Consider the following 27394-nt stretch of genomic DNA (forward strand, 5'->3'; position numbering starts at 1 on the left):
GTACTCACGCATTAAAATGTTTGGCAATGCAGACTTAAGTTTTTTTTTTTAACACTGATCTATACACAGTGCATGTTTACACGCCTGTGTGTACAGGCACATTGAAACCGATGGTCTGCATTTATCAGTAAACAAAATACCTGTATGCCTAAAAACTCTGCGTTGTAAGAAAATTCATATATAAACAGTGGAAATAAAGCTTGCACTCAATTTCAATAACTAATATTTTGTTAACTTACACTTAACTCTTCAAGGGAATTTGCTGGAACTTTACCACATGGTACATCTGTAGTAAACAGTAAAAGGTAAAATTAACATGTTATGCTGCTACCAGAAAGAAATGCACAATAAAATACACTAGAATATATTTAACAAAGAATTACATATATATTTATCTATTTGGAGTCCTATATATGATTTTTGGCCACATTTTACTTGGAAATGCCTAAATATGCCCTTTCCCAATCAAAAATGCTGCAGGACCCCGTGCTAGCAGAGATGAGTAAAACTTCACTCTCTCAATCAATATGGTCTATTTTAATACTTATGCTGCTAGTGTTAGTAAATAGATAGGAAAGTATATGGTATTTACTTTTTTATTTTTTTATTGTTTTTTACACTTCTTCAGTTACTTCCTGGTTTCCATGCCTAGGCAAAGGAGGTCATACAGTCAGGTCCATAAATATTGGGACATCGACACAATTCTAACATTTTGGCTCTATACACCACCACAATGGATTTGAAATGAAACAAACAAGATGTGCTTTAACTGCAGACTGTCAGCTTTAATTTGAGGGTATTTACATCCAAATAAGGTGAACGGTGTAGGAATTACAACAGTTTGCATATGTGCCTCCCAATTGTTAAGGGACCAAAAGTAATGGGACAATTGGCTTCTCAGCTGTTCCATGGCCAGGTGTGTGTTATTCCCTCATTATCCCAATTACAATGAGCAGATAAAAGGTCCAGAGTTCATTTCAAGTGTGCTATTTGCATTTGGAATCTGTTGCTGTCAACACTCAAGATGAGATCCAAAGAGCTGTCACTATCAGTGAAACAAGCCATCATTAGGCTGAAAAAACAAAACAAACCCATCAGAGATAGCAAAAACATTAGGCGTGGCCAAAACAACTGTTTGGAACATTCTTAAAAAGAAGGAATGCACCGGTGAGCTCAGCAACACCAAAAGACCCGGAAGACCACGGAAAACAACTGTGGTGGATGACCAAAGAATTCTTTCCCTGGTGAAGAAAACACCCTTCACAACAGTTGGCCAGATCAAGAACACTCTCCAGGAGGTAGGTGTATGTGTGTCAAAGTCAACAATCAAGAGAAGACTTCACCAGAGTGAATACAGAGGGTTCACCACAAGATGTAAACCATTGGTGAGCCTCAAAAACAGGAAGGCCAGATTAGAGTTTGCCAAACGACATCTAAAAAAGCCTTCACAGTTCTGGAACAACATCCTATGGACAGATGAGACCAAGATCAACTTGTACCAGAGTGATGGGAAGAGAAGAGTATGGAGAAGGAAAGGAACTGCTCATGATCCTAAGCATACCACCTCATCAGTGAAGCATGGTGGTGGTAGTGTCATGGCGTGGGCATGTATGGCTGCCAATGGAACTGGTTCTCTTGTATTTATTGATGATGTGACTGACAAAAGCAGCAGGATGAATTCTGAAGCGTTTCGGGCAATATTATCTGCTCATATTCAGCCAAATGCTTCACAACTCATTGGACGCCGCTTCACAGTGCAGATGGACAATGACCCAAAGCATACTGCAAAAGCAACCAAAGAGTTTTTTAAGGGAAAGAAGTGGAATGTTATGCAATGGCCAAGTCATCACCTGACCTGAATCCGATTGAGCATGCATTTCACTTGCGGAAGAAAAAACTGAAGGGAAAATGCCCCAAGAACAAGCAGGAACTGAAGACAGTTGCAGTAGAGGCCTGGCAGAGCATCACCAGGGATAAAACCCAGCATCTGGTGATGTCTATGCGTTCCAGACTTCAGGCTGTAATTGACTGCAAAGAATTTGCAACCAAGTATTAAAAAGTCAAAGTTTTTTTTATGATTATTATTCTGTCCCATTACTTTGGTCCCTTAGCAAGTGGGAGGCACATATGCAAACTGTTGTAATTCCTACACCGTTCACCCGATTTGGATGTAAATACCCTCAAATTAAAGCTAACAGTCTGCAGTTAAAGCACATCTTGTTCGTTTCATTTCAAATTCATCGTGGTGGTGTATAGAGCCAAAAATGTTATAATTGTGTAAGCCAATGTAAACGGATGAAAAATGGATGTAAGCTCATCCGTTTTTTCTTTGAAAAAAGGTGACTGAACTGAAGGAAAAAAAAAACAAACGGAACCCCTGTGTGAAAGGACCCTTACTCAAGATGGCAAAGGCCATAAATGCTAGGGGGGTGTTTTTCTAAGTGATTTCTCAGCAAAATAAACCACAAAGACATGAATAGATGAGGGAGTTTGCTTTAAATATTAAAAGCTAATTAAATAGCGTATTTGGTTTGTGGTGCTTAGATGCACTGTAGTTCCGCTTAATGTTTAAAAAACCTGAGCTTTCAGAGCTGACCTACATTGCTCAGATTGGTTCTAGAGCAATGATTAGACTTGCAGGAGAGATGTGAATTTCTCATCCATACAACGGGCAATACCAGTTAGGCAAGTAAGGTTTTCAAATCCCCCTTCAGAGCAAACCTCGGTCTGCCTGAGTTTTTTTTAGAAGTTGTGAAAGTTTTAAAAATGTCAGATTTCTCACGATTTCAAACAAAAAGGTACATTTTTACAATTATTCTGCTAGAAAAAATAAAAAAATAAAATATGGTATAGACAAGAACTACCAAGTATCCCAACATCTGAAAACCTAACAAACCCACTGCACAAAAAAATACTCTTTTTTGGCCATACCATAGTGTAACAGCATATTTCTTACATGTGGACTCTATCCAGGAGAATTCCTGGAAAATTTTGGCCCCGCGATTTGATTGATTTGTTACATTTACATTTGAAGCAAAAAGGATGACTTAAAAGGCTCTTTTGGCTGTACTTCTCCTGTAGATCACAGGAGTGCAGTTCATTCTGCACTCCTGTGACCAGTTTTCAGCCGACAGCGGGTTGAAGCCTGCTGTCGGCTGACGTCACTCAGCAGGTCCAGGCTGGGGAAAGATACCGACTTTATAGTTGGGATCCAGCCCAGAGTCTGGAGCAACACATATCGTGTGGGGAGGGGGGGGCAGAGCAGACAGCACTGACAGTCACCTCTTTCTGCTCAGAGCAGCTGTGAGAACTCATTGCTGAGTTTTCACCCTTAGAGCCAGTTGTCGGACAGATGCAGCATCAGGCTGATGCTGCATCCACCTAGGTAAGTACAATTTGGAAAAAAAACAAAAAAACACAAACTCCATACTTCTCTTTTAAAGTGGAACCATCCACACTGAAGCGCTTTGTGCTGCAATTTTGTATGCATTTTTCTATTTCCCAATCTGACACAGCCTAAATCTTCCCAAGGGCAGCCAGTGAAGAGATCATGATATTGAACGAACTTCCAAAATCTCACTTCTTGCCTGACAAACCCATTATTGACATCTAACAGACACTAGAAAAGTTGAACTTTAGTTTTGCTTTAAGACATCTTACTCCCTAGGACTCCAAGCTAAAACTAAGCCCTTTCTTCAAGAGCAGGAGGGTACAGCCTGCAGAGGGAGGAGAAAACCCTTTTGAATAGTGTCTATCCTCTTAGGTGCAGGTCTAATACCCCTTCACTAATGCCCCAATGAATATTGAAGAAAAGTTATCCCAGAGTGGGAATTTATCCCAGCCCATAAAAAGACAATTTCTGATTGGTTGCTTGGGTCCTCTAGATATTAGTGTTTTCTACTATTTAAACAAAAGTAAAATCACCTCTAGTATATAAGCCCACCACTACCCAAGTATATTCAAAAGCTTACCCATCTCTTGAAAATATTTATCTAATTCTTTTCCTAAGGTGGATACAGATTCAATGTTCCGATTCTCCTCAAGAAACCACACAAAACACCGAAAACCCTGTATGCTCATATTAGACAGGGTGTCATACAGGCTGTTGGATAAGGAATCTGCTATTTCATGGTTTATGTTCTTCCCATAAGATGCATTCCATAAGCTAATGAGATCCTGGGGTTTAATACTTTTCAAATGTTCTTGACTGCGAATGCGGAAACCTTCTGCAGCCTGCAGACCTTGAACAAAAATAAGAGAATTTAAAAATGAAAAATGCACAATTGTACAAAGCAGTTGAACTCAAAGCCAAACAGTTATAGTTGAGATACATATGGAAACCTGGAAACCTGTCAAAGTATTTGTAAAACTGTTCAGTTTTGTGATTGAGGAACTCCAACCAGACCACGTGGCTCTCCCTTTTCTTTACTGTAGTTATTATAGCAAGGTCAAAGCCCTCAGCCTACTTACTGGAACATGACAGAGCAGCAGCATATTGACATGTTAATCTCAATTCTCCTGATGGGAATCTCCCAATTTAGGCCTGACAGCACCATGCTATATTAGTCCTGTGAAGGGGATAACAGAAGGCCGACATATAAAGTATTTTTGACTTGCCTGTAAAATCCTTTTCTGAGAGTACAGGGCAGAATGGAGGCTCATTTAAATATTGACCATGAGTTATCTGCTGTCAAAACCAGGTGATGGCACTGGAAAAGTTGCTAGGACAGCCATATAACACCCCCCCCCCCCAGCAATCCTCAGGATGGCACGAGATGAGGGTGACCTGTGCCCTGTACTGTACACCAAGAAAAATTTTTACAAGTAAAAAATCCTTATTTCGTAAAAGTACAATATCAGAAGCAGGCTCCTTTAACCCTTTGAGGACCGTAAGATTTTGGAACGCCAAAAGAATCAATTTTTTTTGTTTTTAAAGTTCGTACACTTCAGTTGCTGTAACTAAGCCATTTCATGAAATAATTGGCAAAAAGCTAGACCCATTTGTTGTTTGTTGATAAGAACTAAAATTTTGACTCAAACCAAAAAAAAAAAAAAAATCAGAAGATACACGCAATTAAAAACATGGGACAAATACGCCCCCTGGTCCTCAAAGGGTTAACTCTTGGCCATGGGATGCCCCCCCCATGCATTACAAGTGATAGGTGGGAATCAGAAAACCATGCCAACAGCCCCAAAACAAGGTTCCCAACTCAAAGCAGTGGCAAAGAGAAATACTCGCACTGCACGTACTACAACTAAACAATGTAGAGACATCTTTGGGGTGCATTGGAGCAGGGAAAAAGAAGGCAGAACAACGTCCTGATTAAGGTGGAAGGAGGAAACCACTTAAAGGAAAAAAAGGCCAGAGGCCTCAAAATTACTTTGCCTCTATGAAGAACAAGGCTGGGTTCTTTACAGAATAAGGCTGTCAATTCTGAGACCCATCTCACTGATGTGATAGTCATGAGAGAAAACTACCTAATTATCAAGATTGGACAAGGTAATAGCCTGAAAGGCTTGAAAGGAGACTTCTACAGAGTCAACATACCTAAATTAAAGTGGTAGTAAAGTCCAGTTTTTAAGTTATACCTACAGGTAAGTCTATAATGCTTAATTGTAGGTACAGTAAATATCTCCTAATTGTGCATTGTTTAGGATATACTTACTTTAGTTGCAGCTGGTGCCATCACCAGCGCATGCCCACTGCGCTCTCAAAGGACGGCATACTGTCCATTAAGAACGCTGTGTCGCGACCATGGCTCCCAGGCGCATGCACAGAAGTGGCATCATCGTGGCTCAGCCATTCAAATGGCCAGAGCCTGTGAACCCGGAAGGGAAACCAGGTGGAGATGGAAGCCCTGTCAGCTTCATTTTAAGGTCTTTCATTATGTGCTAGTAAGCGATATATACTTGCACATTATGACATTATCTTATCTTTTCATCACGACTTTACTATTGCTTTAGGATACAAAGGTGATAAACGTGTACAAAAAGATGCAAGCCACCCCCTGAACAAGAGTCTTTAACAGGGAATGATTGGCCAGCGGTCTGTGAAAGAGAATGGCCAATGAATAGACCTGACCCTTCACAGTGCTCAAGATCATATGTTGCTCCAGTCAAGACTGAAGAAAGGATCAGTTATGTCATATGCAGTATCATCTAGGATGAAACATTCATGTCTCACCCCATGCAAAGTAAACCTTCCAAGTGTAATAGTAGACTGCAAAAAGTTGATTTCCTAGATTTAAGTGGTGCAGGAATAACTATGATCTCTCCAGACTTTGGTTTCATTTGCACCCAGGGTCCCCCAGCCGTGACAGCTGACCTGGAGCATTTTGTGGCGAGTCAATTCTCCCATTTCCAGACACTGATCATTTAGAAAGTCTGTCTCTATTCTGGAAATGGGGACTGCAGAAAAGGCTGGAAAGTGCCTTTTTGCTGTCCTCCACATTCGTCACCAGAAAGTTCAAGTCTAGTATAGGGCAAAAAACCACCTTTAAGACAGTAAAAAGGATTGAAATAGTACAAACACACCTGAAGGGTGAAGCTGTTGTAAGGCAGTCTGAAAGGCCCGCAATCTCAACAGACAGATAGGCAGGTTTGAGAGCATAAAGCAGGAAGGTGGTGGGGCATGAAACTCCATCCAGCCTGTACCACTGGGACACCACTTTCCAAACACAGATTCAAAATATGCCTTAAATCCAGGCGGCTTCAAAGGTCAGCAGAGGTCCCCTTGCTTGAACAAGCGGGAGTGCCCCTTCATTGTGAGGAGGACCTGATGCCAGATTTGGCTAGCTTTGACTTTTAAGAACTGTGACAGAACTGACTGTAGGACTTTTGAAGCAGAAGTCTAAGAGGGAAAAAATGAACTCTTCCGAAATGTTGAAGCAGCAGCCTTTGCCTAGACACCCAAGCATTCTTCTTACTCAGTAAAATTGTGCTTGTTTCACTCCTGACTTCCTTGAAAAAGATGTCTCCATAGACCAGTTCTGCAGTCAATGGATCTTGCACATCTGCGCTGAAAGGACTGGTGAGAAATTTTACGCAGTAAGTCCACTCAACTGTTTACGCAGTAGTGTAAGGCCATGGGGATGAACGCCAATTGTTGGCGCACTGAGGGGTCAGTCAGGATCTAACCACTGTTGCACTCTGTGTTCCTGACCCAGACTGCCAGGGTTTGAAAAACAGCCATAGAAACCACCAACAGTTGCATGGCCAAGCTTGACAGAGCAAGAGAGGCTTTAAGGAGCGCCTCAAACTTTTTCTCCACTAGGACATACTCAATGGAAACTGTAAGGGATTTGTTGAGGCAGGAAATTGCCAAATCCACCACAGGCACTTTCCACTTTTTTTCCTTCACAGTGTACTGCTGTAAAAACCTCATGGGAAGCATACACAATGTTACTGGCCTCGGGCAATCCCTGTGCAGCACATTCTGTACTATTGGAAAACTGAAATGGACCCATTATGGCAAAGGTTCTAGCTTCAAACAGGACTGAACCTTGTCTACCAAAACCTTAATTGTTTCCGTCAGTTTGGGAATAATCGAGGGAGATCAACCTCAGAGTTTACTGCTCACGTCCTCTTCATTTTCACCAGGAAGCAAATCAGGAAATAAGTGAGCAGAGAATGCCGTCTGGTGGCACTTAAGTGATTATAAATGCATATTTTTATTCTTTAAAATAACAAACATATTATACTTACCTGCTCTGTGCAATAGTTTTTCACAGAGCAGCCGTTACTCCACTTCTCGGGTCCTCCCCGCTGGTGCTCCTGGCTCCTCCTTCCCACTGAGTGCCCACCATAGTATTATTATTATTACATCGAGTTTATATAGCGCCAAAGGGTTTGCTCAGCGCTGTACAATGGGGGACGACGACAATACAACAATAACAAACAACGTACGAGGGGTAAGAGGGCCCTACTCTTTCGAGCTTACAATCTAGGAGGGAGGGGGTAATGGCACAGTAGGAAGTGGCTGAGGGGAATGAGGGGTGGGAGGAAAGAGGGAGAATGGCCGTTAGGTGAGGGTGGGGTAGGCTTCCCTGAAGAGGTGGGTTTTGAGGGAGCGCCTGAATGTGAGGACGGAAGGCGACAGTCTGATGGATTGGGGCAGTGAGTTCCAGAGGATGGGGGAGGACCCCCTCAAGGGGTGTACAATCTAAAGTCCCTAACTCACATTCATACATACACATACTAGGGACAATTTAGACAGGAATCAATTAACCTACCTGCATGTCTTTGGAGTGTGGGAGGAAACCGGAGTACCCGGAGGAAACCCACGCAGGCACAGGGAGAACATGCAAACTCCAGGCAGGTGGTGCCGTGGCTGGGATTCGAACCAACAACCCTAGTACTGCCAGGCGGAAGTGCTAACCACTAAGCCAAAGTGCCGCCCAAGCCTCCTGTTATGGAAACACTCATGCGGGCTCACTCTCAAGCTGGCTGTGTTTCCATAGACACTGACAGCAGCGGGAGTTGTCTCTGAGCCTATGAGGAGGGAGAGAGCTGAGAGATCTACTACTCTCATGCACAGCGCTGGTTTGAAAGAAGAGAACGTAGAACAACAAGGGTGTGAAGGAAAAGAGAATATATGTGCCTGGGAAGCCCAGCATTTAAATTCTAACAGTTGATTTGCCCTGCAGGAGCAAAACGTGGTTTCACTTTAAAGTGTAAATAAATGCAAAACTTTTTTTTTTTTTTTTAGGTTTTGGACAGAGTGGAGAAGGATTAGAGCTCCTGTCAGCTTGTTATTGCTACCTATGCCCCCCTTAAGAAGAATTCACCCTGTTTGTCCTGTTTACCATTCTAATCGTAAGTGAAAGCAAAAGAAAATTTTTCGGTTGGCCCCAGAACAGTAATAGAGGGCATATCTTTCAATGGGGACCCAAATGGATTCCCTTAATTTGCAGGGATTACCTCACACTTTCTGTTTTGGCTATGGGACAGACAGGAAGTGAAGGGAAATGCCCCTAATAGGACACAGAAAGCCAAAAAAAAAACAAAAACTGACAGGGGTTCTCTCTCACCCCTACTCTACCAAAATATTTAAAAAAAGTTTGTGACAGCGTGAGAAAAGTACTGCCGTTAACCAGCAAGTGTATTTACATGATTAGCTGTGACTGGACAAAGCTGATCACATGGGAAAAAGTTTGGTGTGATTGTCCCTTTACCGTGTCATGTGATCAGCTGTGTTCAAAGGACACAGCGATCACAGACAGTGCCGGGTGTGTGACGCTGGGGCCGTGTTCTGGGAGGACGTCATATGACACCCTCCCAGAACTGGACAACCACGCTGTAGCCGTCATACGGCTATAGCACAGTCAAGAACTGGTTAAAGCTTGAGTGTCAAGCTAGCTTTAAAGCAAGGAAAGAAATACAGTATAAGTCACCCTATAGAAAAGGAATACTACTGCCTCTGTCAGAATCTTCCAATTGTCCTTTGCCATGGCTTCCTCTACCAGCCCTGCCATCCCTACTACCTTCTGTAGTCCCGCAGCAGCCAGCAAAAGGAATCCCAGTGTGCCAAGGCAGACCATACATCAGACATACCTAGAAGTGTCAGAATCTGACAGGAGCCGTAGCATTCCTCTTTGGAGAGTTAACTTTAGTTTATTTCTGTGCTTTAGTAAAGGGGTTGTTTCACTGCAGCTATGAGAACATGTTACATGTACCGCCCTAAAACTGGTGGAACATTTAACATGTTCCAAAGGAGAACTTATCCTTTAAAGTGGAACTAAAGCTTTGTTGGCGGGGGTAAGCTTCTGTTATGTGGTGCAAGTATTTTCAACATACAGGAGGGAAAAAAAGAAAGAGAAAGAAAAAGAAAGAAAGAAAGAAAGAAAGAAAGAGAAAGAAAGAAAGAGAAAGAAAAAGAGAAAGAAAAAGAGAAAGAAAAAGAGAAAGAAAAAGAGAAAGAAAAATAAAGAAAAAAAGAAAGAAAGAAAGAAAGAAAAAGAAAAAGAAAGAAAGAAAAAGAAAAAAAGAAAAAAAGAAAGAAGAAAAAAAGAAGAAAAAAAAAAGAAAAAAAAAGAAAGAAAGAAAAAAAGAAAGAAAGAAAAAGAGAAAAAGAAAGAAAGAAAAAAAGAAGAAAAAAAAAAAGAAAGAAGAAACAAAAAAAAAGAAAGAAAGAAAGAAAAGAAAGAAAAAAAGAAAGAAAGAAAGAAGAAAAAAAGAAAGAAAAAAAGAAAGAAAGACTAAATATTTACTTGCTTACCTTTTTCATCTATCATCAAGATCCACTTGTGCAGATCACTAGATATATGTTCATGGTGAACTTTTAGCAGATAGAGAAGAACTCTGATTTTGACTCTGTCGTTTAGCTTGTAGAGATGATTGAGAAGATTTTTCATCTTGTTACTGGACGGAGGTGGTAGGCTGGCATGCTTGTCAAATTCGCTCAGTTCTTGTACACTTATAACTCTCCATGCAGCTATAGAGTCCCAAAATTTAGGAAAGGATAATGGGCATCCCCTAATTATCAGCTGCTGTTTCTGTATTACTTGCATCAACAAAGGATCCCATGGTATATGGTAGCCATTACTCACTGGAAAGATGAAAATCAAAACAAAATTGTATTAAGACAAGGTGAAAGAAGCTTCTCTTGTAATTCAAATTCAACCCAGTCATAACTTTCATTTTGGATACAGTGGTGAAGGGTTAAAACCTCTGTCAGGTTTTGTTTTGTGTGCCCATAGGGAAGATTTCCTCTCACTTCCTGTCCTGGCGACTGGAAGTCACAGGGAATCTCTCCAATAGGGATTATGACAGCAACAACATGAGCTTTGGCTGGAATTGGGCTTTAAAGTCACTTACTAAAAAAGAACTTGAGATAACAGGTCTGCCTTACATTTAAAGGGTAGGTTCACCTTAAAATAAATAAATAAATGCACATTTTTTGCAGGTAAAAAAAATGTGCACTTTTTTTTTTTTTTTTAAAGGAGCCTGCAGAGCATTGCACCCACGATCCGCAAATCGCAGGTGCAATGTCCAGCCCCTGCAGACTATCAGCATAGCTGTCTGTCCCTTACCTCATACAGGCAGTTACTTGAAACTAAAAGTATGAGAATAAAACTATGAAGACGCTTTGTCTGAACTGTCAACATTAGTCTGCCATTTTTTATTTTACCTACAAACTTTAATATTTAGTTCTGTAGAAGGCCAAAAAGGAAATATGGCCGATTTATCTGCACGTTAAATGCAAGACCGTCACATTCCTAGTCCTCCATCTTCTCTGAATAGAGACAAAAGACTGTCCAGTCAGGAAACTAGATTTCAAATCTGTTCTCTTCACAGGAGCAAATTTATCACAGTAACTTTAGTATTTTCTTTTACCCCTCTCAACACTCTCTCCCCACCCCCAAAAAAAGTTAATCTATAAGTAAATATGGCTAACATATTGGACGTCAGTCACCACACTTCCTAACATACTCTGTTCTCCCACACGTATCTCTCTAGATCACAAATCTGCACAGCTTTTTTAACATTAGCATTAGAAATCGCAACACTGCCACTTACCAACTGGATCAGGCGGAATCTTCTCTAGACGTTTCCCTCTATTACCACTATGTGGCTGATCTAGGTGTTCTTCCTCGAATACTTTCTTCCGCTCTGCTTTATTTTCATGCTTAGCTTTATGTTTTTTGCCACTTGAAACAAGATAGAATAGAAAAGATAAAGGAATGGAGTGATCTGGATGACAATGCTTACGTGAGGATATAGTAAGGAGAAAAGTAAAGCTATAGCCATTTAGGAAATATGTAGAGTGGGTATAGAAAAGAATCACCCCCCCTTTGCAGCCTGAAATGAAGACAGACAGTTTTTGTTTTATCCAACTGTATTTACTCAGTGTAACCTATAACATCCAAGTGAAAGATAACACCAACATGTCAGAATTTTTTTTTTTTTTTTTTTTAAATACAAAAATAGAATCACCGAGCTGGAAAAAGCTCACCTTTTGCTTTAATTACAGCTTTATTCACTTCGGATATGCGTCTACTAACTTGGTTTTGTGAAGTCTGAATACGTAAATACATATTCAAAGTTCACAACACAGGCGCAGCTTTTTTTTCCCCTATTAGAGCAGAAAAATTGTATAATTATTGCACAGGGGCACTTTAACCCCTTCGCTGCCAGGTCCATACATTGTATGGACCTGACAGCAGGAAGGCTAGGAAGGCTTTACACACATTCCGAGTGGCTGCAGCTACCAGGATTGTGTGTAAATCTTACAAGCAGACTCCTGCCAGTCAGATGGAAGCATTCGGGCGTCCAATTACTTCCAAATACCCTCGATAATGGTGATGGTTCACCCCACTCCCATCTGTGGGCCTGGAACCAACATAACAGGTGCCACTGGGTAGATGGGAGAGAGCAGAGCAGACACATGTCCACTCCACCCCCCCTCGTTACTGACTTGATAAGTGATGTGTAAAATGTCACTTCCAGGTCCACCCATCAGCGTCCTCTGCCAGCATGGCCGGGAAATAATGTATTGCAATGCAATGTGCATTGCATTACTTTCAGTGAAGCTCTGGGCTTTTAGACTCTGGATGTCTCATTAAAAGAGAATCTGTCACCAAAACATCATTACACGGGGGAATTTATTTTCCCCCTATTTGATGAAAAAAAAAAAGTAAGTAAAAATCTTTTACAAATTGCAAATAATTTAAGTTACTCCCAAGCACATAGGCACAAAAGAAAAAAAAAATTTTTTTTGAGGCCCTCCACCCCCACATATACGTACTGAGGTTACATCCCCACATATATGCACATGAAAATGCTAAATTGTGATACACGTTACATATCGCTGCGCACGCCGGAGTTAAGCAATATTTCTAGCACCAGACCTCCTTCATAACGCTAAACTGATGACTTATAGGGAGCTTTTAAAGTGTCACGCATGCAAAAAAAAGGGTACTGAAGTTTGCTGCCATTTCATGGGCGCACGCAAATTTAAGGTTTGACATGTTGGGTATCTATTTACTCGATGCAACCTCGTCTTTTATATTTTACCAAAAAGTGGGTAATTTATTATGTGTGCCCTAATATTAAATTTAGTGTATTTTGTTACTAAAATTTAGAGTTTCTCAGACCTTTGTGGTAATATCATGTGACATAAAAAAAATTGGAGCTACCACTGTTTTATTCTCTTGGGTACCTGCTTTCAGAAAATGTTTTTGGAGTTTTATGTACTCTTCAGTCCTAAAATGATTTTTTAAGCATGCACGCAAAAATGGCTATTGCAGCGAAAGGGTTAAAAAAAGCACTATTCAAGAATACAAAAGTGAATACGTTTTAAAGGCTCCAGAAGTTTGGAAATCATGAACACTGGTAACATGCAGTTCTATGCTTTTACAAGGTTATAAAGACTACATCAGAAGTGATTTTACCTTGTGCCTTTGTGTTTTACAGCAGGTTTATGTGGTTCTTTCTTCTTTACTATTTTATCTTCAAACTAGAAAGCAAATTTAAGACCAAAAAGTTAATATATTCACTGTAAAATAAATGTTCATGCGCTATAAACAATGGAAACACTTTGTTATATATAGATAGGGCGGGCAAAAAAGCTCTGAGATTTTCTTTAAACTACTGCCTCACTACTGGTGTTCATAGAAACAAAAAGTTACCCGCTAAGACAGCAAAAACCTTGACAGAGGATTCATACATTACAGCATTGCTAAGTGAAAATAGAATGATCGCATTCACCCTAAAATCCTTTTTGTAGAGTCAATTGAGGGACACAGGAAGTCTTAAACCTTTGATTTACACTCCTGCCTACAGGAGGATTGGATGCTGGCAAATAAAAGCTGAAGGCCAACCCAGGATAACCCCCATAACTACCACCACGACTCAGATTTACAGCAAAGCAGTACCAAGGGCAGCATCGAACAGAGAGGTTGGACTTGTGTCCCTGAATGAACTCCAGGAAAAAGATTTTTACGATGAGCACAAATATTTTCAATGAAATTAACACTGGCCACAATCTCCGAAGCACAGAGACCTAGACTGGGTCTAAAATAGCATGTTTATTTTGGAGGGAAGGGAGCAGAAGTTACCACTGATGACATAATTTAAGCCGAGTCATTTTAGTTTTAAAGGCTTGTCTGAGTGAAAGGCATTAGGCTGGCCATACATTATACAATTTTCTTGAGATTTTTGGTTTAGATTTACCAAAAACCATATAATAGGAGGTCATACCTAACAACACTTTCAATTGTATCCAATTAGGCAGGCCCTTGCACTACATAGTTGAAGGTAAATCTAAAGGAAATTGGGAAGAAATTGGACAGAAAATTGTATAGTGTATGGCCAGCCTTAGACTGAGGGCAATTTACACATTCAGGGTTAGGATAGAATTAATATGATACCAAGACAACAGACAGCGAATGGCTAAAATGCCTGTTCAAAAAGGCAGTATAAAGAGCAATCAAGACATCCTGTAACCTGTAGTAAACAAATTTAGTAAAATATAATGATCTGCTGGTTCTAAAACCTTTGGTGTGAAAACACATTCCTGTACATTTCAGGACACTGAACCTGGGATGTGCTACAAGCTGCAGTTGTTTATACCACATACATTTTTTAAAATAAAAATAAATATAAACATAAAAAAACATTATTTTATGAATCAGTAAAAGCAAAGGTCAATGTGAATCTAGCATTTCATAGTAACATACCTCACATTTTATTTCCCCTGTAGAATCATATATTACAATATGAGAAATAAGTCCTCTGCAGTCTGGGGTCAGACAGGAGTATCTTAGGAAATCCTGTAAGGGGGGAGAAAAAAAAAAAAACATTATTTCTAGCCTACTCCTCTTAATCTGAATGATCTTGGAAGTTTGTAAACTTGCTTTGTTTAGTTCCACCCCATAGACCCTAATGAACTGTTATGCTTGACACAGACCCTAATGAGTTATTCTGTTAGGATTGGGAAAACTCTTAGCTGGAATCCAATCAGGACACCAGTTAAAATAAAAAAAATAAAAAAAAAAAAACTTACCCAAGGCCTGAGAAGACAACTCCACATGGTTCTTTCTGTAGTCCAATACCTTTTCTACATCAGCATCTTTAAAACCCATCTCCACTCACTCCCCGCCCCCCAACCTCCATCCATCCCTGGAGGGTAAAATTTGCTAAATTTTGGCATGAAAAACTGCAGCTTACCTTGTCATTCTTATCAGAATATGCAGTGGCCTTCAACTTCTTCCAACAACAAACATGGAATTCAACTATACAGTACTGACAACACACCATACGGATAAAGCCCTGTAAAACAAGAGCAAAAACCCTTCAATGGTTATCTGAAAAATATGATATATATCTATATATATACATATATATATATATATATATATATGGAACAATACACAAAAGTTTAAAAAAAAAAAAAAAAAGTGGTGAGATCATTACTGTGCTGTACATAGCCTGTGCAGTTCCACCCACTACAGGCTGCGTGCAGAAATGGATCTATGAATGGAGGATGGGTGTATGATTGAAAGGTACACCCCCTCCAAAGATCGAGTTTCATTCACACAAGCTGTATGAATGGAGCAGCTCAGCAGAAAGAGCAGGCATAGTCAGGCACTCTCGGTGAGAACTTCAACAGCCCGTTCTGTTAACCTCTATGGCACAAGAAGATTATAGCTGCGGAGGTGAGGAGGGGGCATTGACAGAATAGGATTTCAACTAACAGAAGCAGTCTCGGTGCAAAGGGCACATCCTACGAAGTTATGTCCCTTGTACTAATTTTACTTTTTTTTTTTTTTGACTGCGCTTTAAGACACCAATGGGTCAAATTTAGCAAAGTATAGCTACAAGTAAAGCAAAATAAGCAAACTACCAGCACCCACATCAGCTAATCAGCTCCAATGTTAATAAAGCCAAGTCCCACAACAAAGATTCTCTAGATGTTCATTTTTTTTTGAAGCAGAATGGACATGCAAAGTATGTTTTGCCAAAAAAGCTTTAACCGGGCTCCTAGTGATTTTTTTTAACCTCCCTGGCGGTATGATTCTTTCCGATTTTTTATGCTGAAAGCAGTACCATTATTTTGCATGGAAATATGTAGTTTTTTTATTGTAGGCTGTAATTTTTAGGAATAACGCACTGAAATCTGTCCGAACAAGAGAGTCTAGTAAACATTCCGGATATGATAAAACTTGAAAACACGAAATCATAAATTATAATTTAATAATCATAAAAATGATAATATAATAATACATTTAATTCAATATTATAATCAAACCAAAAACACTGAAATTTGAGATACAGAGGCAAGTTCGCACATCGCTGAGCAAAGTCGCAAAATCGTTTTCAGTGTCTGATGACGAATTTCCCCCACGAATCATTATCACTCAATTCTGCAAATGGTTCTGATTTACTATCGCTGTTCTAAAACCGCTTTTGACGTAAAAGGGACTGTTTTTGGACACCATGGACTTTTCTAAGTTTCCAGGCAGAAAGAACAGTCAAAATGCAGGCAGGGCACAGGACAAAGCAGTAGGGACAAAATATATGTGAAATGCATTGAAACAGCAATGACAGCAAAAAAGAAATTTTTTAAAAATTTCAAATTTCCCGCCGGTTCCGGTGCCTGTACGTCTCGACGTCACAGGGACCGGAACACGGAAGCCGGATGCCGGCATTGGCCGGAGGAGATGGCCGGGGACGCTGCAGGGGACACATCACGGGAGCGAAGGACAAGGTAAGTGCTGCAGGGACCCCCTGAGCAACGCCACATGGTAAGCCCGAGTGTAGCTCGGGGTTACCGCTCTTGGTATTGAAATTTTACCCCGAGCTACACTCGGGAAAACCGCTAAGGAGGTTAAACTTTTCTGTACATACTGCAAGGCACATGTGCTGTACAATGCACATCTCGGCTCTAAACTCAGAATGCCTACATAAGGGGAACAACACTGCTCTCTATTCAACAGGTATTTGTGAGAATTTACAGGGAGACTTAGGGAAAACTTTGTGCGAAGTCCTGCAACATTTGTTCCCTAGTTTAATAAAACCAACATATTGAAAGGTACCAAATAAAAAAGTGAACGTCAAACTATTTTTAGGTAACCAATGAAAAAATAACTTAAATGTGTTCACTTAGGCCTCATTTAGACTAATGGTTGGCGGGGAAGTTGAAACCGTGTGGCTGATCTGCGTTTTTAAAGCCCCCCCCCTTAAGCTGCAATGGCAGTTCACACATCGTGGTTGCAGATTGCTTTTCAAAATAATGGTGGTTTAGACACAGGTTAAACCTAGCCATAAAACCTGTTACTTTTTCTTTAATACTATAATCTGCGGTTTTTCTGGTATATCTACATGCACCTGGTGTATGGCATCTGCCATCATATGTCAGAGAGCTGTTGAAATGTCAGACACATTAGCTGTACTTGCCTTGAAATCAGGGTCTGTAAAATAGATCTGGATTTTAGGTAAACTCAAACACTGCTCAAAGCGGCAAACCGCATCGGGTTTAGGTGGAAATTTGCATTCCTCTATGCGGTTATCCAAGAGAATCTGAGTAAAAATAAAAAACAAAGAGCTTAAGAAACATTACAAAACCAAATCTACAGGCTGACTGGAAAACAACGTTTGATTATTTGCAGAAGCAATGATTCAAACAACACATTATTTGTGTGGAAGACTGGGAAAGCCCAAGGATGCATCTTGCAAATGATGTCATTTGTGCACAGATCACAAAAGCTATATCGCAAAGGCACTGTCCACGTTTCAATGTTTTTGTTGTTTTAACTAGGCGTTAGTGTAGTTATTTTCCTCGTGTTGTTTGTTTGCCATACGTTGTATGATTGGCGCTTATGCTGTGGCTGAGATTCCCCCATGTCCATGTATTCATTCATCCAGCTTGTCACTATTTGCTAAAGGGACAAGCAACTTTTTGCTCTGGGTTATACAGTGCGCAATCCAAGGCTGACCATTTCCTCTGTGTTACATCACAAATTTAGGAGTGCTAATATGATGAAAGACGGCATGGATATCTCTGTTAATTGCTCTACTTGTTTGCACCTGTATCAAATCAAACTATGATTGTGGACTAAGAAATTTACTCACAGGGACTGTCAGTTCTTAAACTACAGACAGAGGTCATGCATTAACCTGTGCAGTGCCATTCTGCATGATTGAACACAAACAGAAACCGCTGACATGACATTTTGGAAATGCACTCAACTATGGGGTGGGCATACAGGCATCAAATGAAAACATGGATGTACATGATCAATGCACATAACATGCAGGTGAAAAATAAAAGGTTCAGGTAGGAAGATTTATAATGCATTTAATAGAAAGTTGCAAACATATTGTTTTTAGTGTATAAGGCATAGGTATAGTATACAGAAACACTTAAGCTTCCATAAGAAAAGCATTCCTTGTAATGTGTATTGGGGATATGTTAATGTTCAAGTTGGGTGGAATGTTGGGAAAAGGTCATGCTATGTACTAAGCTCAACAAGCTACAATATGACTGCACAATCTGCTTGGATCTACAAACTACTATGTAGTACAGGGACCTGAAAACACATTGATTGTAAAGTATTACATAATAATTTTTATAAGCCTAGAAGGAGATTTTACAGATTGTAATGTGTTACAGAACTGACAAAGACCTTATGAGAGCCATGAGAGGTGGGTTTGATGGTTAGTTCAAATTCCTTTTTATTTTTTCAAAAACTTACTTTATATTTTGTTTAACCACTTTTGTACCAATGAACATTTATTTATTTATTTTACCCTTTATTTACCCAGTGCTGTTTATTAACGGCACAGGATAAATAGCTGTCAGGGGCTGATCCAGTAGGTGATTGCTGTGTACCCAGCCAATCCAAGGAGATGAGTACCATGGGATCACTGTGACTGGTCATCACAGCGATCACATGGTACTATTTACAGTGCGGATCCCTTCTCCTTACAACAGGGGAAAGAGATCAGTACTTATGAAAAAGCACAGAATGAATGGATCTGGCAGCTGCTGCTCCATTCATTCTGTAGCAGAAACACAGGAATTTTTTTTTAAAACCCTTTCAGGCCCCCCTTCTCCTATGCTCCAATGTACTCGCCATGTGAGCTGTGAATTAACCCCTCACCTCCCTTATCCTGACCATCTGAATATGAACCCCTTCATCAACATCCTGCCAATGAATGTAACCCCTTCAAATTCTCCTTCTGTGTATGAACTGTAAACTAACGTATCTAGTGCAACATTCTCAAGCTCCGTGTTTAACCTCCTCAGTACTGGCATGTTTCTTCATTTCCAAAAAAATTGATGGTGTCAAAAAAGATAATCTTGGGGTGTCTGCATTTTAATTTTAAAAGAAAATAAGGAAAACAGTCCAATTTTTCAAAATGTTTCGTCTTTTTGATGTTTTAAAGTAAAAAATAGAAAAGCCTGGAGTTGTTAAAATACCAACCAAAGATAGAGCTGTCTCAAAAACTGTTTATTTCAGGTACTTATATAGCGCCATCAATTTCAGTGCTTAACATATATATTGTACATTCACATCAGTCCCTATCTCTCAAGGGGCGTACAGTCTAAGGTCCCTAACTCACATTCATACGTACACATAGTAGGGCCACTTCAGACAGGAGCCAATTCACCTACCAGCATGTCTTTGGAGTGTGGGAGGAAACCGGAGTACCCGGAGGAAACCCACGCAGGCACAGGGAGAACATGCAAACTCCAGGCAGGTGGTGCCGTGGTTGGGATTCGAACCCACGACCCTAGTACTGCCAGGCGAAAATGCTAACCATTTAGCCACTATGCTGCCCTCACCTGGGTACAATGTTGCATAACAGAGTAGCTGTCGGTCAAACTGTCACAGCACTGAAACCTAAAAAATTGCTTGGTAATGAAGGGGTATTACAGGCAGTAACCCGTGTGGTCAAAGGGCGTGAAGTGTAAGTTTACTGGCTGTTTTAGGTAACTGCATGGAGAAAAGACATGGGTGCAGTTAAAAGGATATTACATTTACAAAGTTTACTAAATTGATTAGGCTAGTAATTGGTTACTTACCTGTAATTTTTCTGGCCTGGTCTCTTCAATGACAATAGATGTTGTTGGCCAGGTTAGCACTCCTGGAACCATCTTGTGCATCAGCATGGTCTTAGACCTCACATATTGATTCAAAGCATCAGAAAACCTAGCAGAAACAAAGCATTTAATAAGAAAATGGAAAAATGAGCAGTTCATCAAGAAGTCCTCAAGCACACGGGACGTTTTTACAGCGGCTGTTTTTGGCTTTTGACGATTTTTCCTACAGCTAGTAAACCCCCCAGCATGATATCCTATGTGTTCATGTACACATAGACTGTAATCAACTTTTTTTGGCTGGAAAAAAACCCAGAACTAATGGGTTTCTAGAGGAGCTTTTTAGCTGTAAAAATGCTCCAACGCTGAAAAACGTGGTAAACCGCTGCAAACCAGCATTTTTAGATGTTTTTTGAACCTCAAATAATGCTAAAAAAAAGCTAAAAACCACAAATGCGGAAAAAACGCAGCTAAAACCGCTAAAAAAAAAAAAACCTCACGTTTTTAACGTGACTTTACACAGCTAACGTTAACAGTTTTATTAAAACGCCCCGTGTGCATGGAGCCGAAATCTTCTATGTGTTTTAATAACAGTTAAATAAAAATGCACTGCTGGTGACTAGCAAATGTTATAAAGCATAGAGAACTCCCGGAACTATCAACGCTCCCAAGAGCTAGACATAGGATAGGCCAACCCTGGCACTCTGGCTGTTGTAGAACCACAAGTTCCAAGAGGCATTTCAAGACTGACAGCCACAGGCATGACCCCCAGGAGAAGAGGGATAATGGGATTTGTAATTTCATTATAGCAGAAGTGCAGAGGTTGCCTACCCCTGAGCTAGGCCATCCATAAAAATCTATTTCTTGGGAGTCCACTGAGGGGAAAAAGGAAGTCCTAAATCTTTAGGCTATATTGCCGTCTATAGGGTGATCGGACAAACAAACAAACTGTAGTCCAAGATGATGTATAGAGAAAACTGTGTAGTCTTTCAGGGTCCATCCAGGATGGCAAAGAGGGAATCAGTATTTCTGAAAAAAGCAGTAGCTGAAAGATCGTCTTGCACCAACAAAACCACTTCCAAACAATGAAGGAAAATTTCAAGCAGTTAATCCTTAAGTGCAGAGAGAATCAGATTTAGAGCTCATGGAGTCAATGGGAAATGGACAGGCAAAGCTACATGGGAGACCTGCTGTACAAAGGTCTTAATCAGAGAGTGAGAGGCCAATGGTTTCTGAAACCAAATAGAACACAGAAACCTGACCCTTGATAGTGCTGAGAGTCAGACACTGGTCCAGACACAGCTGCATGAAGAAGCTGTGTTTAGGACTAGACTCTTCATGACGATAAGTAGGTTCTGAATCTATCCACATTGTCTTTACAGATGGACAATAAACTTCATGTTGTCCGAAAGAGCCTGCACCAACTGCTCCTTTAATAGGTGGATGTCTAGGTATGCCTATCATGCCCAATGACAGACCTTGTGAAGAGTAGACCTTCCCAGCATTTATCACCATAGAAATCACCGATTTAGAGATGTCCTTCAGAACCTGGGCTTAAGTCAAACCGTTAAAGCCAGCAACTGTGAAGCAGGACAGTAAATCAGTCCTTGGTGTGAAGATCCTGACGTCCTGGTAGAGGCCATGAAGCACCTGCTAGGAGTCTTACCAGGCTGATGTACCACCTGGTGAGACTACATGTCTGGAGTAATGAGAAATACTGCAATACCCTCAATACCCTCTAGTTTAAACCTGCAAAACAGACAAGGGAGAAGTTTCTGGGGAGGAAAGGCAAAGGTCAAAACTTATTGGCATCACCGAGCCACCAGAGTATCCACTGCTTCCTCTGTAGGATTCCTATACCTGGAGACAAACTTGTCAAGTTTGTCCTAGGGGGGTATGCTAGTTCAACAACAGAGGTCCTGGAACCCCTTTGGGTGTAGGGACCACTTCCCTCGTTTGAGGAACTGCTGGCTCAGGAAGTTTGTCTTCCAATTGCCTACATCTGGAATGTGTACTATTAGCAAGACTGGACTAGGAGGTTCTGCTCAGAATATATGATCTGTCCCAACTCTCCTGCTTGGGAGCAGTGAGCAGGGTGGCTTAAAATGCCTGGAACTATTTGCCTCTGAAACTAGGGTGCTGACATCTTGATCCAAAAGGAACGAGAGGGCTCAATGGAGATCTACTAATCTGTGTATTTACATAAATTGGTGAAAAAAAAAAAAAAAACCAAGGAGTGGGAGGAAAGTAAACCTCCAGTTTGTAGCTCTGGGATTACACCACCCTCAAATGCAATCTGCTCAAGTGTCCACAAAGATTAACAAACATCCCCTACTTTAGAAAGCTGGAGCACATCTTCATGCAGAGGAGAGCTTTTATGAGGATATGGCAGACTGAGTGTAAGGCCCTGCATGTGGTCGGGGGAATAGAAAAATGAAAGGGATGTTTCTAAACAAACAAGTGAAGAGACTTTGCAGTACGTTCCTTATGCTTCGTTTACTGAAGAACCTCAGCTGAGAGAGAAAAGGACTCAGCCACACTGGATGCAGCCAATGAGGACTGGAAGAGACTCTAAAATCAAGGTAACAGGATTTCAGGCTGCAGATATCAGCACCATCAGAAAGTCTGCAGCAAGAAGCCCCAGAACAGTTGGCAGAATATGATCTGGGGGCACTTGATAAACTCCCTTAAACTCTTAAATCAGACATGTTGTAACTTACAATAAGGCAACGTATAGCCTCAGGGTAAGAGCACACATTTAAACCAGCAGAACCTTGAATAGTGGTATAACTAAATATGAACGTTAAACTTTAATGATTTAACACACCTCTAAAACACTGTTTTAATTGCTAAGGCAGCCCATAAATTGATCATTTTGTTTCAGTCAACCAGTCAGTTGAAAAAAAAAAAAAAAAAGAGAACCCATTCACACACTCGATGTGGATGAAGGAACCACTCCCACTGTGCTACTGAATTCTGCTGCCAATATTTGAAACACCTGACTATAATTTTACCTTCAAGTGAACTGAGAGTCCTGTGAGGTTCATGGATATGTAACACCCCGGGGTTTATTTACTGAAGCTGGAGAGAGCAGAATCAGGTTCACTTCTGCATAGAAACCAATCAGCCTCTAGGTTTTATTGCCAAAGCTTAATTGAACGAGCTGAGGTTACAAGCTGATTGGCTAAAATGCATAACTGCACCAGAATCTGAGTGAACCAGCTTTAGTAAATCCCCTCATTGGATCATCAATATGTACATGTGTGGAACTTATCCAGAAACTAAATCATTCAGGGGTTCTCAGGACAACACTATACCTAAATAAGCCCCTGGCTGTAACAATATCTGCTGTTTAGAAATGCTATCCTGAATATAAAAAAAAAAAATCAACAAACTTTTTTTCTTACCGATTTTGCTTGAGATAAACGTTACCGATGCAATAGAAAGCCAAACAGTTAAACCTTTCTTTAGAGTGCTGTTGGATAATTTCCTTTAAGCGTCTTTCAGCCCTTTCCAATTCCTAAAGATAACAAATAAGTAGATATTAGCAAATAGAAAATTGCATATTTTTGTAATTTTTAATAGAATGGAAAGAGGTTAACCACTTGCCCTCCTGAGGGTTTACCCCCCTTCCTGATCAGGCCATTTTTTTGCGTTACAGCGCTGCGTTACTTTAACTGACAATTGCGTGGTCATGCAACGCTGCACCCAAATTAAATTTACGTCCTTTTTTCCCACTAACTGAGCTTTGTTTCGGTGGTATTTTTATACATAAGAAAGACCGACAATTGAGAAATTTTTTTTTTTTTTTTACATTTTGCTATTAAACATGTCCAGTAAAAAAAAAAAAATATCAAATTTTGTCATACATTTAGGCCATAATGTATTTTGCTATATGTCTTTGCTAAAAATAAAATCCCAATACGTGTAAAATTAATTGGTTTACGTGAAAGTTATAGCATTTACAAATGACGGTATACAGTATCTCACAGAAGTGAGTCCACCCCTCACATTTTTGGAAATAGTTTATTCTATCTTTTCATGTGACAACACTGAAGAAATGACACTTTGCTACAATGTGACGTAGTCAGTGTACAGCTTGTATAACATGTAAATTTGCTGTCCCCTCAAAATAACTCAACACACAGCCATTAATGTCTAAATCACTGGCAACAAAAGTGAGTCCACCCCTAAGTGACAATGTCCAAATTGGGCCCAAAGTGTCAATATTTTGTGTGGCCACCACTATACTGTATATACTGGAATTTGTGTTTTTTTTTTTTTTACTAGTAATGGCAGCATTCAGCGACTTATAGCGGGGCTGCAGTGGGCATTCTGACACTGGGGGCAACTGACTTGGTGTCACAGACATCCCCAGTGAAACCAATACAGTGATCAGTGGGCAGGAAGGGTAAACATGAGGGCGATCAAAAGGTTAACTATGTGTTGGGAGTGTTTTACTGGAGGGCAGAGTGTTGGTGCTTCACTGTAAGAACACTGCTCTGGATGGCTGTGCTGTCATCCAGAGCAGTGTGCCCAAGCCAACAGGGAGGACGACTGTTAGTAAACATAGCAGCCCTCCTCCCCGTCGGACATCCTCGGTAATCACCAGTCGGGACCCGTTGATTGACAGCCCGGCTGTGCATGCCCCCTACCCGGAATTACAAAATCAGGTATATATACACACTTGATTTTGCGCACCCCTGCCGCCCTGTAGCAGTATTTCTGCTACAGGGCAGCAGGGAAGCAATTAAAGACAGTGCTGAGCTATTTTTATTGCAGACTGTGCCTAAGCTGGGGAGATTTTTACCTCTTCTATGGTGACCATTATCACTGGGACCAAAGGTGATGGAAAACATAAAATTCCAAGCTGTCACTGCAAGAGGAAATCATCCAATGGGGACCCTTGTGTCAGTTGACAACTGTTTAAGATATCACTACCCCCACTTTGCAAAGATAGAGACAGTGTCTGACAGTCTTAACCCTTGTTAATAAAATTGTGTCTCTGGATATACGTTATACTTGCTAGCTGACCTGAAAAACCATCCATTATACCCTCTGCCAGCAACTAAAACAGGGTTGGAAACTTTTTACGATAATTCTTGTGGTAACAAGATTTTTATGGGTAAAAATGAAAAAAAAAAAAAAAAAGGGGGAAACTGTTAAACTATGTGGTATTTAAATAAAATGTGGTATATACATAAGGTGGGCATAAATGTCCAGATCTAAAACTAAATCAATCTGTCTGACAGTCCGGGCATTCTGGGGGAAGGTGTGCTCTTTTATATCCTCCACAATGGGCCTATCTAATGTCTTACATCCCAAGAATTGTCTCTTAGGTATTTTTGGGGATCTCATACTTTCGCAATACGCTAAAAGATTACTACGGATATTATATTTCTATGCTAAAAAAAATGATTGTTGTCTTGAAGGGATCGAGTCGACTCATGGTGGCTTCGTGGCTTAAAATTGTTAATGATTCCCTTTACCTGTATAAACTTACTTTTCAGCTCAGGAAAACATCCAAAGTATTCCACAAAATATGGGACAGATGGCTTTCCAATCCCCTTTGTTCCCTATAGATCCATTATCTTGAGTGAGGTATTTCCACCTATGTTTAGTAATGTATAGTCCCCCCCCCTTTTTTCTTTTTGTAATTGGAGTACATTCATTCAGTTTGTTCTATACTTTGACATGTTGGACATGTATAGGAAATGTGAGATGCTTTGACTGTTCACTGTTTTAACTGCTTCCCGACCGCCCTATAGCAGATATACTGCTACAGGGCAGCACGGGTACACAAACTCACGTTTATATACGCGATTTCACATTTACGCAGCCGTCAATCACCAGGTCCCAGCCGGTGATTACTCGCCGGCGCCCAGTGATTGCCAAGGATCTCCAGCACAGCACAGCCATCCAAAGCAGTGTGATTACAGTGTACCACACACACAGAGCTTACTGTGTAACAGCACACAGTTAACCCTTTGATCGCTCATTTAACCCCTTCCTGCCCAGTGCCATTAGTACAGTGTCAGTGCTTTTTTTCTTTTTTAGCACTGATCACTGTATTGGTGTCACTGGGGATGTCAGTGACACCAAGTCAGTTCCCTCCAGTGTCAGAACGCCCGCCACAGTACTGCTATAAGTCGCTGATCGTGGCCATTACTTTTAATTTAAAAAAAATTTACCGGGCTCTCCAGTGCAATCACGAACACAGTGTGATTGATATCGTTAAAAAATCATTACATGTATTTATAGGCTTTTAGAAATGTCCCCTAAACACACATAAAAGACAGGTTTGACAGTGCCAGTGTGAATTAGGCCCTAGTAAAGCCCTGTTGCAGCAGAGGTGTATTAAACTGGATCAGACTGGACATATTCAGTCATAAAAATATAAATGACTAATATATTGAGTATATTGAGTATTTGTATACCATAATCTCTTTATCTCTGTATTAATGGCCAAACGTTTGTGAACACCTGATTGTCGTATCTATATGAACATCGCATTCCAAAATCAGTTAGTTTTCCCCCATAGTGATCAGCCTCTGCTCTTCTGGGAAGGCTTTTCACAAGATTGTGGTGTCTGTCTTTGAGAATTTGGGCCCATTCAGCCAAAAGAGCATTTGTAAGCACAGGTACAGATGTTGGATGAGAAGACCTGGCTTGTAACCAGCATTTGAATTCATCCTAAAAGATGTTCAGTAGGGTTGAGGATTGTGCAGGCCACTTTAGTTTCTCCACATCAAAATGAAGCTTGCATTGCACAGTTATGCTAGAACAGAAAAGGGCCTTTCCCAAATTTTTACCACCACGCTGGAAGCACACCATTTGCTAAAATGTCTTCATAGGTCGTAGAATTAACAGTACCATTTGCTGGAAACACGTGATCTCAAAAATATGGGGTTGTCCACATATGTTTGGCTATACAGTAAGTATGAAGATCGGGTGCCAACAGCCTTCTGGCCATAATTGACAGAAATGCATTTGTTAAATTTGATTCTGTAACTTTCCATTACAGCTGCTTGAATTATTTACATAACTTACCACACATTTCCTAATGCCAAGTAGAGCATTTGCATGTCCATATATGAGAATAACATGATCTATCTTAGTAAGGCGAAGGCTCTGAAAGAAAAAAAATATATATATTCAAATCCTTGAATCAAGTATAAATATAAAGTACTTGGAAAAGATACATTCTACTATGTTTTACATGTTGACCTAGATCAGGGGTGCTCAACCTTTTGAAGAGCGGGGGCCAATTAAGTGATTTGGTAACTGGTTTTGGGCCACAATGAAATTAAGCGATTCAGAATTTTTTTTAAATTTGGAATAGCATAATGA

General features: G+C 40.4%; 1 protein-coding gene across 3 annotated transcripts in view; it reads right to left on the bottom strand.

Annotated features, from left to right (window-relative positions):
• TTC3 (tetratricopeptide repeat domain 3) overlaps positions 1 to 27394 on the bottom strand; it is a 192774-nt gene that overhangs the window by 56891 nt on the left and 108489 nt on the right. For all 3 annotated transcript variants that reach the window (XM_089677913.1, XM_089677912.1, XM_089677911.1), the window contains 11 exons: positions 27095 to 27175; positions 23452 to 23564; positions 20030 to 20156; positions 17398 to 17520; positions 15169 to 15270; positions 14679 to 14771; positions 13392 to 13456; positions 11518 to 11648; positions 10217 to 10546; positions 3972 to 4241; positions 240 to 286 (listed from right to left, as the gene is read on the bottom strand). In XM_089677913.1, coding sequence (XP_089534039.1) covers positions 240 to 286; positions 3972 to 4241; positions 10217 to 10546; positions 11518 to 11648; positions 13392 to 13456; positions 14679 to 14771; positions 15169 to 15270; positions 17398 to 17520; positions 20030 to 20156; positions 23452 to 23564; positions 27095 to 27175 — 1482 coding nt within the window. The remainder of the gene's footprint in view (positions 1 to 239; positions 287 to 3971; positions 4242 to 10216; positions 10547 to 11517; positions 11649 to 13391; positions 13457 to 14678; positions 14772 to 15168; positions 15271 to 17397; positions 17521 to 20029; positions 20157 to 23451; positions 23565 to 27094; positions 27176 to 27394) is intronic.

This window comes from Staurois parvus, unplaced genomic scaffold (assembly GCF_062004578.1).
Source record: "Staurois parvus isolate SC_StPar_1 unplaced genomic scaffold, SC_StPar_1.0 ptg000195l, whole genome shotgun sequence".
Classification (NCBI taxonomy): Eukaryota; Metazoa; Chordata; class Amphibia; order Anura; family Ranidae; genus Staurois; species Staurois parvus.